The sequence below is a fragment of the Bufo gargarizans genome, chromosome 5 (genome assembly GCF_014858855.1).
Source record: "Bufo gargarizans isolate SCDJY-AF-19 chromosome 5, ASM1485885v1, whole genome shotgun sequence".
Lineage (NCBI taxonomy): Eukaryota > Metazoa > Chordata > Amphibia > Anura > Bufonidae > Bufo > Bufo gargarizans.
The window spans coordinates 313,554,068-313,574,460 of NC_058084.1; the positions used below are offsets into that span (position 1 = coordinate 313,554,068).

Genomic DNA, 20,393 nt, shown 5'->3' on the forward strand with positions numbered 1-20,393 from the left:
GTTTTTCTTAATATCTGACATGAAATCAGAATAAACCTTTCCTGTTTTTGGTCAATTAGGATTACCATAATTATTATTATTTGCCAAATGCCAGAATAATGAGAGAGAGAATGTTTTAAGGCATTTTATTACTTTCTGTAAAGTCAAAAAGTTTACATACATTTCATAAATATTTGGCACCATTGCCCTTAACCTGTATGACTTGGATCAAACGTTTTGGATATCCTTCCACAAGCTTCTCACAATAGTTGGTCGGAATTTGGGCCCATTCCTCCTGACAAAACTGGTGTAACTGAGCCATGTTTGTTGGGCGCCTTGTTTGCACCTGCCTTTTTAGCTTTGCCCATACATTTTCAATAGGATTGAGATCCGGGCTTTGTGATGGCTGCTCCAAAACATTGACTTTGTTATCCTTAAGCCACTTTGTAACCAGCTTGGCAGTATGCTTCGGGTCATTGTCCATTTGGAAGACCCATTTCCGCCCAAGCTTTAACTTCCTGGCTGATGTCGTGAGATGTTGCTAAAGTATATTCACATGATCTTCTTTCCTCATTATGCCATATATTTTGTGAAGTGAACCAGTCCCTCCTGCAGCAAAACAACCCCACAACATGATGCTGACACCCCCGTATTTCACAGTTGGGATGGTGTTCTTAGGCTTCCAAGCTTCTCCCTTTTTCCTCCAAACGTAATGATGGTCATTATGGCCAAATAGTTACATTTTAGTTTTGTCAGACACAGGACATGTCTCCAAACATGTACCGGATGAATGGCTTCTTCCTGGCAGGGTGGCCTTTCAGCCTATGTTGATACAGTACTCGTTTCACTGTGGATATTGACACAATCTTACCAGCTTCCGCCATCATCTTCACAAGGTCTTTTGCTTTTGTTCTTGGGTTGATATGCACATGTTGGAACAAAGCATGTTCATCTCTGGGACACAGAACCCGTCTCCTTCCTGAGCGGTATGATGGCTGGACATTCCCATCTTGTTTGTACTTGCGTATAATTGTTTGTACAGATGAACGAGGCACCTTCAGGTATCTTGAAATTTCACCCAAGGTTGAGCCAGACTTGTGGAAGTCCACAATTCTCTTCCTGATATCTTGGCTTATTTCTTTAGACTTCCCCACAGTGTGTTTCATGTGTGCATTTAAATACATCCACAGGTGCGTCTATAATTAACTCAGATGTTGCCAACAAACCTAACAGAATCTTCCAAACACATTACATCATCATATGGGCGGTCCAGAATTGTTTAAAGGCATAGTAATCTTAGTGCATGTAAACTTTTGACATTGTAGAAAGTAAAAAAAATGCCTTAAAACATTCTCTCTCTCATTATTCTGGCATTTGGCAAATAATAATAATTATGGTAATCCTAATTGACTAAAAACAGGAAAGGTTTATTCTGATTTCATGTCAGATATTGAGAAAAACATGCATTTAGTCTTTTTATATAGTGTATGTAAACTTCTGGTTTCAACTGTTTATCAAAAGGAATATAAACAATAAATAAAATACTCAGGGGTGTAGCTAAAAGCTCATGGGCTCTGGTGCAAGAGTTGAGCTTTGGCCCCCGTTCCTCAGTGCTTATTGGCAAGGGGCAGGGGAGCACATATCCTTCCTGCTGCCTGAGGCAAACATTGAAATGGCACCCCCTCATGCCAAATTCTTAACCTAACCCCTTCCCTCCAGCCAAAGGTGTAAATTGACCAGTATGCACTTTCTATAATGCCAGTGTCTTAGGGTCTTTGGGCCCCCTCAGGCTCCTGGGTCCGGTAGCGACTGCTACCTCTGCACCCCCTATAGCTACGCCCCTGAAAATACTGGTTTCACTAATTTTACTTTCAGAAGTTGAGTGAGAAGTTGCTCAGGTTTTGTTGGTAGATCATTTTTTAAAAAACTTAAATGTTACAGCCAGTTGCAACTCCATGCCGGTTTACCCCTAGAAGTACCTTCACAGAAATAGGAGAAACAACATTGCACTAGCGCCAAATCTATTTAAAAAAAACATATAGAGGGTGCGACCACTACCGGGCCCGCCAGGGGAGGGGGCCGGCAATTGCTTTTAGCCATCCCAGTCTCCCTCCGCTTTGCTTTGTCTATTTAAAAAGTAAGTGGCTAGTGCGGCTGCGCACATCCCCATACATATACCCTTTCTGCTCAATGTCGGCGAGATCCGGCGCTGGAGGTCACGGGTCTCGCGGGAAGACGTGATAATGCTGCCAGTGAGACAGGATGACCGTACGCAGAACAGAGCAGAGCAGAAATAGATTTTTTATTTTTTAGGTATGAACATGCTGCTCACCATACTGGGAGCACCTGGCACTATGAATTGAATTTAGAACGGGCCGGGAAAGGGGGGGGCACAATCGAAAATAAAATCTATACAGAGAGGGTGGCAGCCTGGCAGGGCTGTGTCATACTGGGGTCATCTGGCAGTGGCCCTATGAACTGAATTTAGAAAGGTGGGCCCACACCAGCCATATAAGAGGGGGCCACAAAAAATATAATTTATACATAGTGAGCGGGGGGCAGCCAATCATTCAATTATATACAGAGGTCAAAATGAAATATATACAGTCTGAGTGAGTGGAAGCCAAATGAAATATATGCAGACTGGGTGGGGGCCAAATGAAATACAGGTACAGTACAGACCAAAAGTTTGGACACACCTTCTCATTCAATGAGTTTTCTTTATTTTCATGACTATGAAAATTGTAGATTCACACTGAAGGCATCAAAACAATGAATTAACACATGTGGGATTATATACATAACAAAAAAGTGTGAAACAACTGAAAATATGTCATATTCTAGGTTCTTCAAAGTAGCCACCTTTTGCTTTGATTACTGCTTTGCACACTCTTGGCATTCTCTTGAGCTTCAAGAGGTGTGTCCAAACTTTTGGTCTGTACTGTATATACAGTCTGGGGGCCAAATGAAATATATATAGTCTCGGTGGGGACCAAATTAAATTATATACAGTCTGGGTGGGGGCCAAATGAAATATATACAGTCTGGGTGGGGGCCAAATGATATATATATATATGCAGAGCGAGTAGCGGGGAGGGGGTGGGGTAATGTGGTTGCAGGTTAATGGGGGTGTGGGTCCCCAATCCGAAGTTTGCCCTGGGGTCCATAGACCTCTAGTTGCGCCACTGAAAACACGCACCACATTAACAAATTTTGCGCAAGTGGCATAGATTCGTCTTGGGATATTAATAAATCGGCTTCACCTACTTTCAGAAATCGATTGTTTTTTTCATAGCATTTAGATACAGTGGGATGCGAAAGTTTGGGCAACCTTGTTAATCATCATGATTTTCCTGTATAAATTGTTGGTTGTTACAATAAAAAATGTCAGTTAAATATATCATATAGGAGACACTCACAGTGATATTTGAGAAGTGAAATGAAGTTTATTGGATTTACAGAAAGTGTGCTATAATTGCTTAAACAAAATTAGGGAGGTGCATAAATTTGGGCACCACAAAAAAGAAATGAAATCAATATTTAGTAGATCCTCCTTTTGCAGAAATTACAGCCTCTAAACGCTTCCTGTAGGTTCCAATGAGAGTCTGGATTCTGGTTGAAGGCATTTTGGACCATTCCTCTTTACAAAACATCTTTAGTTAATTCAGGTTTGATGGCTTCCGAGCATGGACAGCTCTCTTTAAGTCACACCACAGATTTTCAATTATATTCACGTCTGGGGACTGAGATGGCCATTCCATAACGTTGTACTTGTTCCTCTGCATAAATGCCTTAGTGGATTTTGAGCAGTGTTTAGGGTCGTTGTCTTGTTGAAAGATCCAGCCCTGGCACAGCTTCAGCTTTGTCACTGATTCCTGGACATTGGTCTCCAGAATCTGCTGATACTGAGTGGAATCTATGCGTCCCTCAACTTTGACAAGATTCCCAGTCCATGCACTGGCCACACAGCCCCACAGCATGATGGAACCACCACCATATTTTACTGTAGGTAGCAGGTGTTTTTCTTGGAATGCTGTGTTCTTTTTCCTCCATGCATAACGCCCCTTGTTATGGCCAAATAACTAAATTTTAGTTTCATTAGTCCACAGCACCTTATTCCAAAATGAAGCTGGCTTGTCCAAATGTGCTTTAGCCCACCTCACCTTTAGCACTTTTTGTGCTGTGGGCGGAGAAAAGGCTTCCTCTGCATCACTCTCGCATACAGCATCTCCTTGTGTAAAGTGCGCCGAATGGTTGAACGATGCACAGTGACTCCATCTGCAGTAAGATGATGTTGTAGGTCTTTGGTGCTGGTCTGTGGGATGACTCTGACTGTTCTCACCATTCGTCGCTTCTGTCTATCCGAGATTTTTCTTGGTCTGCCACTTCGAGCCTTAACTTGAACTGAGCCTGTGGTCTTCCATTTCCTCAATATGTTCCTAACTGTGGAAACAGAGAGCTGAAATCTCTGAGACAGCTTTCTGTATCCTTCCCCTAAACCATGATGCTGAACAATCTTTGTCTTCAGGTAATTTGAGAGTTGTTTTGAGACCCCCATGTTACTACTCTTGAGAGAAAATTAAAAGAGGAGGGAAACTTATAATTGACCCCCTTAAATAATCTTTCTCATAATTGGATTCACCTGTGTATGTAGGTCAGGGGTCACTGAGCTTACCAAGCCAATTTGAGTTCCAATAATTAGTTCTAAAGGTTTTGGAATCAATAAAATTACAACAGTGCCCAAATTTATGCACCTGCCTAATTTTGTTTAATATAGCACACTTTCTGTAAATCCAATAAACTTCATTTCACTTCTCAAATATCACTGTGTGTGTCTCCTATATGATATATTTAACTGACATTTTTTATTGTAACAACCAACAATTTATACAGGAAAATCATGACGATTAACAAGGTTGCCCAAACTTTCGCATCCCACTGTATAATGCTCAGTATACTTATACAAAATGGGGATTTTGAGGTAAATATACCATATAACAGCCGAGGACCTTTTGGACAATTTTACACCATCATAATACGGGCACTTTCCTGTCCCCATATTAAACTAATTTGAAATTGACCTTCTGATCTTATTTCCTGTTGCTTTCCTTAGCACGGCATAATGCACTTCTGTGGATTTGAAGTCCTTGCTCCTCAAATATCCTATGCACCAGAGAATGTGAGTGAAGAAAGAAGAAAAGAAATGCTGAACAATTGGACTCAAAGACTAGAAAACATTTGGCATGAAAATCCAATAGATTGTACACCGCCTTGGTACTTCCACTAGATGGTTGGCGAAACAACATAATCAGTTTTTCTGCTTGAAAAGTATTAACCTTTCCTCAGTGCTATTGCTCTTTAGGGCCTTGGATCATGAGCAGAAGAAAGTGATCAGGTTCCCATGTTGTAAATGAACCAGCCAAACTGTATATTGCAGTAAAATTCAAATTATTGTTATTATTATTATTATTATTATTATTATTATATGGATGCCATTAAATATTCTTTATTGTATTAGAATAATGTAATGACAAACAAAACTCTGTCGATTTTCTGCATACGTATCTAATAAACGTCCAAATAGTAGCTATGTAAAAACATAGAAAGAATAGTTACCTACTACTCTGCTTTCCAGAAATTGCTATAATTTGCAATTCATAGAAGGCAGCATGTCATTTCCTATCAATTTAAAGAGCATCTGTCAGCATAATTAATCCTAGTAAACCAGGGATACTCCCTTGCTGGTACGTTGATCATGCTGTGACATATCTGTTGCAGTAATCAGATATATAGTAGAAATTTGTACCTTTTTTGTATGCCAATATGGTTCTCGGAGCACTGTGGGGCTGGTCTAGCCCCTCAGAGCACCACTTCAGCTCTTCCTCTACCCGGCATCCTCACTGTTTAGGCCGGGCACTGAAATCCCATCCATGTGCCAGAGAGAGTACAGTCAGCGCATGCGCATTTCAGATCTCAAAACGGGGAGCCTGCTTTAAAGATCTGAACTGCGCATGTCTCATCTGTACTCTCGATGGATCTTAGAGCAGGGACAGCTGTCACTACTTTGAGATTCGATCTGTGCATGTGATGACTGTACTCTTACCAGTGCATTCTCAAGATTTTACAGCCAGGCATCTGAAAAGCAAAGATTCTTGGCCCAGTCAATCAGTATGGGAGAGGAAGTGGCGACTGGGGCATTGAGGAGGTGAAGCGATGCTAGGCTAGGCCCATTCCTTGGTGATCTGAGCACTTAATTTACATAAAAATAAAAGTACACATTTCTGTAAAGTGACACCTATGATTGTGTCATTGCACTCAGCATGATCAACTCAGCATACTGCCTGGTTTATTAGGGTTTATGATGCTGGCAGCTGGTCTTTAATAATTTGCTAAATTAGTCATTTTCTGCACCTCTTTGACAAATAGTGATGAGCGGCAGGGGTCATATTCGAATTTGCAATGCCCGGAAAGCTGTCCGCATGGCGATCCCCAAGATGGCACCGACGGATGACATTGAAACCTACCTGGCGATGTTCGAGAAGGTGGCCGTGAGGGAGAGTCTACCCCGGGACCAGTGGGCTGAGGTCATCCCACCGTTCCTGGCATCAGGACCCCAACAGGTTTACTTTGCTTTACCGGATGAGCAAGCGGCAGACTACTATAAGGTCAAGGGTGAGATCCTGGCGAGACTGGGGGTGAATGTGTTAGTCCGGGCCCAGCGGGTGCATCAGTGGGGGTTTAACCCGGCTGAGCCAGCAAGACCCCAGTATTATAATTTGCTGCATTTCTTGCAAAAATGGCTACCACCTGACGTACTGAGTCTCACTGCTATGCTGGACTGTATTGTAGCTGAGAAATTCTGGAGGGCATTGCCACCACCCCTCCAGCGCTGTGGAGATGGTGGACCTAGTCGAACGGTATGGGGCTACTGAGGAACTCCAGGGGGAACGGTGTAACAAAATCCAGAAAATCCATTCCCCACCCCAGACCCAGTGGCCTGAGCTGAGAAAGACCGCACGGGATGTGCCCTTTGGGAATCGGAACCTGATAATCTGCTGGCGGGGTCATGAGCCCGGCCATATACGGGCCGACTGTCCCCACCTGGTCGAGCCCATGGACGTAAACTTTGGGTATCAAGACTCATGGTATGCCAGAAGGGTCGGTGCGTTAGACACTCCAGAAACTCTCAATAACGAACCTTTGTGTCAGGTGGAGGTGGGAGTCACTCCCGTGGTGGTTGTGCTGGACTCAGGGAGTCGGGTGACCCTTGTGAGGGCTTTCCTGGTGCAACCCACCGAGTTTACAGAACGGAAAGTCGGGGTGCTCAGCATGCATGGAGATTTAAAGGAGTACCCCACTGCTCTGGTGTACCTAAGCACGTGTGTCGGCAGGCAGATCCATGAGGTGGCCGTAACCAACAGCATGCACTATAAAGTGATACTAGGAAGAGACTTTACGTTGTTCCCAGCCCTGTGGCTGGCCGTTGTACATACTGATCCCCGGGAGATAGGGAAAGCTCCAGTAGCGAGGCCTGGCCTAGTTGTGTTAGAACACCAGAAACCCAAGGTAGAGGGGCCCACGGTAGGTCCAGTGGGTGAGGGGGAGACAATCCCACTGAATAGGATAGGTAGGGAGCATAGGAAGATAGCTCAGCCAGCCCAGAATCGGGCCTATAATCGAGCATCTGGGGTCCGTAACTGTAGCCAGGGAGATCCGGTTTTGGTTTTTGGGCCTCCTGCCGACAGTAAGTTCCTCGCTAGGTAGCAGGGGCCCTACAAAACATCGTAGAAAGTTGGAGACACAAATTACAAGGTACGCCAGCCAGGTCGGCAAAAGCTGAGGCAGGTCTACCATGTCAATTTACTAAAACCTTGGAAGGTTAGGAAGACCTGTACTGAGAACAGCCCGCGGCTGTTCTAGGAGAAGAGATTCCGGTCCCTCTGCTACAGGGGAAGCGGCTGCCACAGAAAAGATTACTGACAGCCTTTTCCGCTAAACAGACTCAGGGGGCCAGGGAGTTTGTTAGTCGGAACACGGATGTATTCTCTGACCTCCCTGAACGCCCTTCCGTAACCCACCGTGATATTGTCACTGAGCCCCAGGCAAAAGTCTGGTTAAAGCCGTACCGTGTGCCCGTGGCTCGGTGGCAAGCCATCTCTGAAGGAGTAATATGCGCTTGGCTGCAGCCTGTCACCACCTGGACAAAGAGAAAAATTCCCGGGTCACCAGATGGCTCTGGTCACTGCAGAACTTTGAGTTCACGGTGGAGCACAGAGCAGGCCGGTTGCAGGGAAACGTGGAGGCACTGTCCCAGGTGCACTGTTTATGCATGTGTTCACCCCCTTAAGGTTGAACAAAGGGTAAGGTATGTGACACAGTAAAGGGAATTGTATGTGGAGGCAGGTATTTTCCTCCCAGTATGTGCTGCTGGACTAATTAGCAGTCAGGTAAGGTCAAACAACGGACTGGATCGCCTTTAAAAGACAGCTGGGTTCATGCAGAGGGGATTTCTGTATTGGGATCTGAGGCTTGTGCCGGGAAGGAGGGCTGAGACCCATATGAGGGGAAACAGGCTGACTAAAGCCTGCTGATGGACTCTTGTTGGCAGAACAGGCCACATGGTGTGAACTGACACCAATACTGCAAGGTGACCTTTTTGCTTGAAAGTGTTTTTTTTTGTTCTGTGAACTTTCTAACGTGTGAATAAACACTGAACTTCTGATAGATGGATATCAGATAGATAGACTGACATATAGGTATGCATGGATAGATATTAGAGATAAATTGTTACAGTATGAGGATATGTAACACACCAGAGTGATGTTACCACTTCTGCACCTTGCTTATATCTTTTATGGTCTAACCTTTATGTCACCTATATATTTATTTCCAGGTCACTCAACACTGTGCATTTATAATATTGTTATGTAACTGTTCATTTCATGTGCCTGGTTCACCAGCAGGTGGCAGCGTTTCTGGCAGAGCTATCTTAGATAGAATGGAACTTACCATTCCATCCCCCCAGAGAGAAGTAGGCTAGTCCTACTTCCTGCAAGAAGGGTGGGGACCAATTAGAGTTAGTTTAGTTTACCCCGTGCAAGGGGAAGGCTGTGCAGGGGCACGTCTTTACTGGCCCACTCCAGCCAGAGCACCTTAAGCTCTGCTGGCCATGCAGGCAGAAGCCTAAAGCCTCAGGAGCCAGGAGTAAATTTCCTTGGCTTACGATAAGAACGGCTAAAAAGTGAAGTGCATCATAAAGAAGAAGCCAAGTTATTCAATCAGCTTGTCAGTACAGCAGAGTGAGAGAAGGATAGAGCAGAGTTGAGTTTGCCTGCCAGTTTAATGCTAAATCCTGCTAGAACCAAGACAAAACCTGTGAAATGCTTGAAGAAATGTTTATTAAAAGTAAAGCTGCCATTAAACTTTATCTGAAGGTCTGGACTCAAGTTTTTCCAATCCCTTAATTGTTTCCCCTTTTCATTGCTTCGGAGCCAAAGCCTGGGGTCCAGCAGTGTCCAGGTAGTAGCACCGTGACACATAAAGAGACAATTTAGGCCGCACTACACCACTTGGCATTTCCTACATTTGGGACGCGTTATAGGAGGTGGGAGGCGCCCGTTGCAGATAGATAGATGGATAGATAGACTGACATAGAGGTATGGATGGATAGATATGAGAGATAAATACTTACGGTATGAGGATAGATATATATTTGATAGATAGATATCTTGTATATTAGTGCTTTTAGTGGTGTACTGCTACTTTATTTGTGTATACATAGCTCGCTAGCATAGCATGGTAGCTTGCACTGGTTCATTCTTTGATCATGTAGATAAATCGATAGATAGAGGTAGATATAGACAGACTCACCACTTGAAGCCTTTTCAGTAACTTATTGAAGCATGTCAGGGTACAGTGAACCACACAAACTGCTCCCAACAAAACAGCATGTGGGAGGAAGCAGTTGTTGCTTTCCTTCTCAAGAGACCTCACAGCTCACAGGAAACTCAGGGGCCGTCACAGTTGTTAGGTAAGAGCTGATGACGGGGAAGGAGGGATGGAGCAAGGTGAAAATAAATAGCTTTATTGCCTTTGGGAAAGTTGCTCTGGCGTCCCCTTCAGGAATGCAGGGCAATGCACCCTGTTTTGCCACACTGGTTGCACAACCTTAAGGCCGGCCCTGCTTTCAGCTCCTACAGTGCATCCTGGTCAGTAGTCACCCTTGTATTTTCACTATCTGTGGACCAGCCTAGCAGGGGGCCCAGGGCAAATCATTCAGTATGGTAGTGCTGCAGTGCAGGGATTCAATTGTACAGTCATATGGGTCCAGCAGGCAGTAAATTCGGGCCTAGGACAAAACATCCAGGGCCAAAGCTCCGAATGTTTTTACTTTTTGACGCCCATATATTCCCTATATAAAAATTACTGAAATTGAAAGGGGTTAAAAGAAAAAATTGTTTGTTTTCAAGTTTTTGAACTCAATTTGACAAATGTCATATATCACGTTAACAAAATTAATGAAAGGCACTTAATAATGTATTGTGATTGTCTATATTGCTTCCTTTGCTGGCTTGATTCAATTTTCAATCACATTATACACTGCTAATATCCAGGCGTCATGACCACCCTGCAATTCATCAGCGGTGGTTGTGCTTGCACACCATAGGAAAAAGTGTCAGCCTCTCTGGTGGTTGGGACCATGGGAATACTTACAAAAATACTTAAGAAAACATGAAAACAGACCATTTTTTCTTTTTTCATTTTCCCAGGTAAAAAACAAAAAATAATAAAAACGACATAACATGTCTCACTTATCACAAAAAAAAAAAAAGACATTATCTAAATGACCAAATCGGAAAGGAAAAGTTATGGGTTTTGAAGACAGATGTACTAAATAAACGGAAGATGTGTCTGTTAGGGAAGGGGAAGGAGGGGGGGGGGGGGGTAAATGGTCTTGAATTGGTCAATAATTATTGTCATTTACTTACAGAAGATTAAAAACTGAAGAAAATGTCATTTCTCTATAAGCAGAAGGAGCTGTTCCCTGACTATAAACTTCAAGCACATTTGGCCACAGGACAGCAGAACCATCGTTCTACCAATAGTTTTCTAAGCTGATTTGTGTAGTCACATGCCTAGAGATGAGTGTCTGACCTGTCACCCTCATCCAAGACTCCAGAATCATAATTAGGCTTTCCTTCACAAATATTCAGTTCACTGCATAGCCCTGTACCTAAATTCCCAGGCTTGATGGGGCCCAACCTTGGCACCTAACACAGGGGCCCATTCCCTGCCAGCATTCCATCCTCTTACTCAGTGTCTCACAACTGATAGGTGTTGCACGCTGCAGTTCGTTCTTCCTGACTAGCAAACAAAACTGGCATCAGAACGTTGTATTTGGGCCTGTAATTCCCGTTCTTCTGGAGTAGCAAGGAAGCCTGGCATCAGGACATTGTATTAGGGCTTGGGACTCCCCTCTAAGAGCTAAAACTGAGAGCTTCTTTTTATCAGCACCCCTGACTCAGTCAGACTTAGGCCACCCTTCTATTACAAGGACAGCCATTCATCTGAAATGAAATACCTGGCTGGATGTGGATGGTCGAGGCTTCCCCCAGCAAAATCTGTGGTTTTCTGGAGATGTTGAGAGAACATCAGCTGATGACTCCAGCGGCCACATTTTCAGTGAACAAGGAGTGAAGGAGTGACAGCTCCTTTAGCTTAGGGATTTGCTACGAGGTCTGAAATAATTTAGGGTTCTGGTCAGAGGTTAGAATACATTTTTTGGCTTGGTTTGGGTCTGAATTAATTCAGAGGTCAGGTCTGGGGTCTCAATTAAATATACAGCAAACTGTAATGCACGGTGTGCTCTGACACCTTTCTATCACATTTAGCATTAACATTTCTAGTAGTCTGTGCTACTGTATTGTTTCTTTGGAATTGCAGCAGACAGGCTAATCTTGGCTCCCCCTGCGCATCAATAAGTCTTGGGTACCCTGTTGTCAGATTCACCAATTCTCCTTCCTTAAACTACTCACAACACCTGCCATTTTGGAGATACTCTGACCCAGGTGTCCAGCATCAGACAGGCCCACCAGACAACCAGAGGATCCTCTGGTGGGCCCAGCTTCTGATGCCATAGTAGGCCCCAAGATTCAAGAGAAAAAAAACATGTGGAATTGCCTTTGGAGCCAATACATTGCCACTAGGATCTATTTCTTTCAATCAAAATCTGTTAGACTTTATTGATGATATGGGGTTTAGGCCCCAAAAAAATTTGCTCTGGTGGGCCCAAGAAACCTCAGTCCGCCCATGCAGTTGTGTGTCAACTACAATTTGGTTCTTGTCAAAATCACTCAAATCCTTACTCCTTTTTCCTGCTTCCAGTACATCAACTTCAGGAACTGAATGTTCACTTGTCACCTTATATGTATAATCCACAATTGATATTGACACAAGATAATGTTATTCAGTTCACATAGGGTATGTGGTTCCAATGTTATGGCTGATTGGTGTGTAATGTACTGTGCACCGCAGTTAGGCAGCCATATAGAAGAGCAAGTTTTCATTGCAACTTTAATTCTGATGCCCTATCCTTAGGTTAGGCCATCAGTGTTTGATTGCTTGGAGTCTGCGTTGTCCCCTTCATAGTATACACAGGCACAATGCACAGCCCCTTTCTGCAGGCCATGCCCAATTCTAATAGGCCACACATCCTTTTCATGACATGGCACTGCCCCCTCGGTGTACATTTGGGTGCCAGGACTGCATCTGATCCCACACACAGGTTCATGGAGGACTGTGGTACGGGAAGTGCCAGACTGCTTCTGTGATGCCCAGGAGATTTGGCAACTCATCCAATAGATCTCTCCATTTTTCAGGAGTCTCCTGGATATTCTTTCTTTTTTTTTTCTTTTCTTTTCTCTTTTTAGCACAAATACAGAATTAAATTAAACATATCGCAAAAAAAGTATAATACAAAAGCAGAGAAATAAAATTTTAGAAAATTTAAAAAAAGAGTCTCTTAATGGCTTGGATAATTAAAGCATTCCAAAGTTACAGATTTCTAAAACTAGGCTCTGTCAGGAAGGTGAAAAATAACAGGATCGGGATAAAAGCCATCTAGTGGGATTAATAATAATGCTTATTTATGGCATAGTGAAATAAAAAAAATAATAATTTTCTTTAACCATATGTACCTTGCTATAAAAGAGCAAAAGTATGGACACTGATGGGAAATGTAATTTGCATCAACCCTACCAACACTTTGCTATGGGGGTAATAACTGGTCCTTTAATCAAGAAATGCATCCTGCACAATTAACCCCTCAGGTGCCGCACTGGCCACCAATGCTAATACTGGGGAGGGAGGGGGGCCGCACTGGCCACCAATGCTAATATTGGGGAGGGAGGGACCGGGGGCCACACTGGCCACCAATCCTAATACGAGGAAGGGAGGGGGGCCTCCCTCCCTCCCCAGTATTAGCATTGGTGGCCAGTGCGGTCCCCCCTCCCCAGTATTAGCATTGGTGGCCAGTGCGGCACCTGAGGGGTTAATTGTGCGGATCACAGCCCCCTGTAAGAGACCGGGGGGTGCCAGGCAGCAGGGGGCAGTTATGTACACAGTTCTTAGTATATTCTAACTTGAAGCGTCCCTATCACCATGGGAACGCCTCTGTGTTAGAATATACTCTCGGATCTGAGTTTTCACGATCTTGAAAACTCAGATCTGAAAAAGCTGTTATGCAGACGGATCAGTTCTGAACGGATACCATCGTTTGCATTATAGGTACGGATCTGTCTGTGCAGATACCAGACGGATCCGCACCGAACGCAAGTGTGAAAGTAGCCTAACCTATTATTAATTATCGTATCTATCAGTGGTCTTAATAGTTTAACATTTCCACTGTCCTGTCTTACTGGTCGTTACCCTATCTTACTGGTTATTATTCATCCTATCTTACTGGTCTCTGTCCTATCTTACTGCTTACTATCTCCCCAATCTTACTGGATGCTGCTCTATCTTAGGCTACTTTCACACTGGCGTTTCTGGGTCCGCTTGTGAGATCTGTTTCAGGCCTCTCACAAGCGGCCCAAAATGGATCAGTTCAGCCCCAATGCATTCTGAATGGATAGGGATCCGTTCAGAATGCATCAGTTTGGCTCTGTTGCGCCTTTTTTCCGCTCTGGAGGCGGACACCAAAATGCTGCTTGCAGAGTTTTGGTGTCCGACTGATGATACGGAGCCAAATGGATCCGCCCTGACTTACAATGTAAGTCAATGGGGACGGATCCGTTTTCACTGACACAATATGGTGCAATTGAAAACGGATCCATCCCCCATTGACTTTCAATGTAAGTCAAGATGGATCCATTTTGACTTAGATTTTTTTAAAGAATAATGCAAACGGATCTGAACGGATACAAGCGTTTGCATTATTGGTGCAGATCCGTCTGTGCAGATACAAGATGGATATGCACCGAACGCAGGTGTGAAAGTAGCCTTACTGGTCAATGTTCCCCCTATTTCACTGGTCACTGTCACCGGTCACACAAACAACAGCAACCATGATAACACCAAGGTCAGGAGAGGCGATGATTAAGGCTACTTTCACACTGGCGTTTTGGCTTTCCGTTTGTGAGATCCATTCAGGGCTCTCACAAGCGGTCCAAAACTGATCAGTTTTGGCCTAATGAATTCTGAATGCAAAAGGATCTGATCAGAATGCATCAGTTTGCCTTTGTTCCGTCTCCATTCCGCTTTGGTGTCCGTCTGACGAAACTGAACCAAACTGATCCGTTCTGACACACAATGTAAGTCAATGGGGACGGATCAGTTTTCTATGACACAATCTGGCACAATAGAAAACGGATTCGTCCTCCATTGACTTTCAGTGGTGTTCAAGATGGATCTGTCTTGGCTATGTTAAAGATAATACAAACGGATCCGTTCTGAACGGATGCAGACAGTTATATTATCTGAACGGATCCATCTGTGCAGATCCATGACGTATCCACACCAGACGCGAGTGTGAAAGTAGCCTAATTACTATGTCCACTGCTTTTGGTAGTTCACAGCACAAGGAGAGATTTATCATTCCTGTACACCAGAAAACTGATAAACAAAAGTTGCAAATTCTGTTTAAAATTTAGTAAATTTACTGCCACCCTCTCCATTTTTTTTTAAAGGGGTGGGCTTGGACATTAGCCCCAGAAGATTTACTTGATGTATGCCAGTTTTTTGCTGTAAATGATGACCAAAATCTATGGCAGTTGCGAGCTGACCAAGAATTCATTCAGGGCGCATAGACTGTCAGAGGATGCACTTAATTTTTAACCAGGCATGAACTTCATGATAAATTAAATGCATCCCCCCCTGCTCTTGATAAATCCCCCCTGAGATGTTTGGTGAGTGGAAAACCACTCCAAACATGTTCTGACAGTTGCAGGCTATTATGGGATGATGGGAGTTGTATTTCTACAGCAGCATTTGCTGAGCCAGAGGTTGGAGACCATTGTCCTAGAAGTTGAAATAATTTCTTGCATCAATCGTTATCAGGGTTTTGGTTTATTTCTAGTTTACATCAAGTTTTATATTTCTCCTCTAATGCCTCCACAATTGCCTTGAAATTATTTATATGTTGTATTTTTCCTTGCAGGTGTGCACATGTCCATTTTGTAGGAAGGATGACATCACAGCTACAGAGTTGACCGTCTGATAGCCTAGCTTGACTGCCCACCTCTCCTGAAGTCCCTCAGCTTTTTAAGTCGAGTGGAGGACATCATCTCTGAAAGAGAGTCCCACAGATGCATCCCAGCAATTTGAGCACCACTCCTACAAGAAAAGTCAATGACCTGAGTGATTGCACTGGGGAATTACTCCAGGGTGGTACTTGTGTTGGGATGCACCTCTGGCTGACTATCATCATTCTATAAGATAATGATGTAGGTGTGTGCTGTCAATAACCCCATAAAGATTTGTGAATGTAGATGAAATGGCTACTATCAGAAAACCAGGAATGGATGTCTAACATCCCATGATCTATGCAGCTTATCTGGATACTTCATGCAGTACGGGAAGTCTAAGTGGCCATTTATGGACAGGTAGGACAGATAGTTTGCTAAAAAATCAATGAGAAATGCATATATGAGTGATAATGTGATGATCAAAAGAAGAGAAAATGTGAAAGGAAAGAAGTAACTCTGATTTCTTGTATCAATCATTAGCAGGGTTTTGGTTCATGTCTGGTTTCTTTCCACTTTCCTGCTTCTCCTCTATTGATATAACATGCAATTATTGCCTGGAAATGATTAATATGTTATAATCCTAGTTGAGGGCGTGGACATGTCCATTTTGTAGGAAGGATGACATCACAGCTACAGAGTTGACCGTCTGATAGCCCAGCTCGACTGCCCACCTCTCCTGAAGACCCCTCAGCTTTTTGAGAGTTGGGTGGAGGACATCATCTCTGAAAGAGGGTCCCACAGATGCACCCTAGCAGTTTGAGCACCACTCCTACAAGAAGAGTCAATGCCCTAAAAGTGTGATTTCACCGGGGATTACTCTGGGGTGGTCCTTGTGTTGGTATGCATCTCTGGCTGGCTGTTGTCAACATTTTAGGTAGATAATGATGTGTGTGTGTGCTGTCAACAACTCTATAAAGATGTGTGAATGTTCAGATGAAATGGCTACTATGAGGTGGCCAGGAATAGATAGATAGTTAGCTAATAAGTCAATGAGAAATGCATATGTGTGATAATGTAATGATCAAAAGGGTGAAAAACATTAAAGAAATAAATTATTTCTGATACCCTTCCTTCCTGTAATCTAATTTCATTGATATTAATAATATATTCTGTTGTGCTTCAGAAAATTATACTTATATACGCATAAAAGCTTTTATAACAAGGAGACCTCATATCTTGAGGACACGTCGAGCCTACCATCAACACCCCCACAAGAAGACAAGGACACATACTGTACAATGACCGTCTATTAAACCTCCAGCCACATAATGACTCAATCTTTTCTGTACTGTGAATGCATAATTTTTGGGGCCTGTAATCTAACTGACCAACAGTAAAATTGTTATACGGTGACCGCCTAATGTACCTTCAGCCACATGACTTGATCTTTTCTGTATGGTGAATGCATAATTTTTTGGGCCTGTAATCTAACTGGCCAACAGTAAAATAGCTATACAGTGACCGCCTAATGTACCTCCAGCCACATAATGACTTGTTCTTTTCTGTACGGTGAATGCATAATTTTTGTGACCTGTAATCTAACTGGCCAACAGTAAAATTGTTATACGGTGACCGCCTAATGTACCTCCAGCCACATAATGACTTGTTCTTTTCTGTACGGTGAATGCATAATTTTTGTGACCTGTAATCTAACTGGCCAACAGTAAAATTGTTATACAGTGACCGCCTAATGTACCTCCAGCTACATTATCAATTGTTCTTTTCTGTCCGGGGAATGAATAATTTTTGGGGCCTGTAGTCCACTGGCCTGGAGTAAAATTGATATCCATTGACCATCTAATATACCTCCAGCCACATAATCACTTGTTCTTTTCTGTACGGTGAATGAATAATTTTTGGGGCCTGTAGTCCACTGGCCTGCAGTAAAATTGATATCCATTGACCGTCTAATATACTTCCAGCCACATAATCACTTGATATTTTCAGTACGGTGAATGCCTAATAGTTGGTGCCTCGGAGGAATTCAACACCTGTGACGACCACGTGTTATCGAATTTTACCTATTATCATTTGGGGTTTATTCAAGAAAGGGGATTAGCCATGTTTTTAATCCAATTTTATATTTGTAGTTCTTTTAAACATGTGTATTTGACATGTATTTGTACTGGCCTGCAGTAAAATTGATATCCAATGACCGTCTAATATACCTTCAGCCACATAATCACTTGATGGTTTTTGTCCAGTGAATGCCTAATGTTTGGGGCCTGTACTCCACTGTCCTGCAGTAAAATTGTTATCAAATGACCGTCTAATATACCTCCAGCCACAGGATGCAGATACAGTTGAATTCAGTACATACTGAATCCTGCTGGATCTGGGATAGTTGGGAGTAGGTATGAGCGAATTTCATATTTTGAAATTCGTTTTCAGTTTGTGTTGTGGTATTTACTGAATTGCGTTATGGATTCCGCTACCACGGACCATAACGCAATTCTATGACAGAATGCATAACCGAATGCCTTTAGAGCAGGCATTCTCAACCTACGGCCCTCCAGCTGTTGCAAAACTACAACTCCCATCATTCCCAGACAGCCTACAGCTATCAGCCTACAGCAGGGCATGGTGGGAGTTGTAGATGGAGGGCCGCAGGTTGAGCATGCCTGCTTTAGAGGCATTCCGTTATTCATTCCATCATAATAGAAGTCTATGACCTGCGTAACGGATCCGTCTGGTTTACGCAGGAGAGCAATCCATAACGGAGTTCATAAAGCATTCAGTAAATAGCACAACACAAACCGAAAACTAATTTCAGACTTGAGTCATGTGACCTGCTGCTGGTGGGCCCGATGCACGTTCACTGTTCTCCCTATGGTTAAAGGGAACCTGTCATATTGAACATGGTGGTGAGCTGCATGCTGCATGTTATAGAGCAGGAGGAGCTGAGCAGATTGATATATAGCTTTGTAGGAAAAAATTCAGTGTAACTTGTATTTTATTAATTTATATTCTTGCTCATTGTAGACTTTTTTTTATTTTTGTTTTTTACTCCCTGCCTTCCCAGAATAATAACTCTTATATATTTCCTTTCATATAGTCGTATCAGGGCTTCTTTTTTGTGTGACAAGATGTACTTTGTAATCGCACCATTTAATTTTGCATATGATGTAGTGGGAATCTGGAAAAAATGCCAAATCTGGTGAAACTGTGGGGGAAGGGGACGCAATTCTGACACAGTTTTATGGATTTTGTTTTTGTTTTTATGGAGTTCCCTATGTGGTAAAACTAACTTGTTGCACACGACTCACAAAAAGTTAGGTTTATTTGGCTTGTGGGTGAAATTTCAGGATAAACCTAAAATGCACTCTAACCTTTACAGGTGAACTTAATGTGACCTTCTCTAAACTTTTGAATGCACATGTCCAATTGTTCAATGTTTCAGTACTTTTTACACATATTGCTGTTTTCTAACAAGGAGCTTAACAGCAAAATTCGCAACAGGTGTTTGATCCATGAATTACCCAATAAATTTCCTTGTTCAATTAGAATTGGTATTTAACCCCTTAAGGACACATGACGTATCGGTACGGCATGTTTCCCGAGTCCTTAAGGACACATGACGTACCGGTACGTCATGTGTTGTTCCGATCACTGCCGTGCGGCCGGCTGTGATCGGAACAAGGTGCCTGCTCAAATCATTGAGCAGGCACCTCGGCTAAATGCGCGGGGGGGGGGGTCCCGTGACCCCCCCATGTCCGCGATCGCAACAAACCGCAGGTCAATTCAGACCTGCGGTTTGTTGCGCTTTCTGCAGTTTCTGATCGCTGCGGTCCCTGACCGCGGCGATCAGAAACTTTAGTGTGGCGAAAATATATATTTATCACCCCCCCTGCACCTCTGAATGATTTTAGCCCGGTGGGAGGTGCAAGGGGGGTGTTGCGGGCGGTGGGGGCGGTGCGGGAGGTGGGCGGTGCGGCAGGCGGGATCGCGATCCCCCGCCCACCTCCCATTGAATAATCGTTGGTGTAGAGTGGGTATACCAGGGTGCCAGCACATTGCTGGCACCCTGGTATAAACGGCTGACATCGGTGATGCGATGTCAGCCGTTTAACCCTTTCCATACAGCGGTCCGTACGGACCGCTGTATGGAAAAAGTTAACAGTAAGAGGGAGCTCCCTCCCTCTCCGATCGGGGGGCTGCAGTGCCTTTGCAGCCCCCCGATGGAGAGGGAGAGAGCCCCCAGACAGCCCCCCGCAGTCCCGTGCTCACCCTTCCCCGTCTGCGAAGTTCTGAGCAGACGGGGAAGGTTCCCATGGCAACAGGACGCCTGCTCAGGCGTCCTGCTGTCCATGGTGCTGAACAGATCTGTGCTGAAAGCATAGATCTGTTCAGTGTAAGTAAAATACAGTACAGAGCCCTATATAGAGTACAGTACTGTATTATACAGACATCAGACCCACTGGATCTTCAAGAACCAAGTGGGTCTGGGTCAAAAAAAAAGTTTAAAAAAAGTAAAAATCAAAAAACACATTTATTACTAATTAAAAAAAAATAATAAAATTCCCTACACATGTTTGGTATCGCCGCGTCCGTAACGACTTGATCTATAAAACGGTCATGTTACTTTACCCGAACGGTGAACGCCATAAAAATAAAAAATAAAAAACTATGATGAAATAGAAATTTTGTCCACCTTACTTCCCAAAAAAAGGT

The 20,393-nt window shown here is 43.5% G+C and overlaps 1 protein-coding gene across 2 annotated transcripts in view; it reads left to right on the plus strand.

Moving 5' to 3' along the window:
• The window catches only part of NQO2 (N-ribosyldihydronicotinamide:quinone reductase 2), a 43,240-nt gene extending 26,479 nt beyond the window's left edge, over nucleotides 1-16,761 (plus strand). The window contains exon 6 of one of the 2 annotated variants that reach the window (XM_044294811.1): nucleotides 15,635-16,761. In XM_044294811.1, the coding sequence (XP_044150746.1) occupies nucleotides 15,635-15,694 (60 nt within the window). In that variant the 3' untranslated portion in view covers nucleotides 15,695-16,761. Of the gene's footprint in view, nucleotides 1-5,092; nucleotides 9,390-15,634 lie in introns of those variants that run through there. The other variant, XM_044294810.1, reaches the window with a different exon arrangement.
• Nucleotides 16,762-20,393: the final 3,632 nt, after the last annotated feature.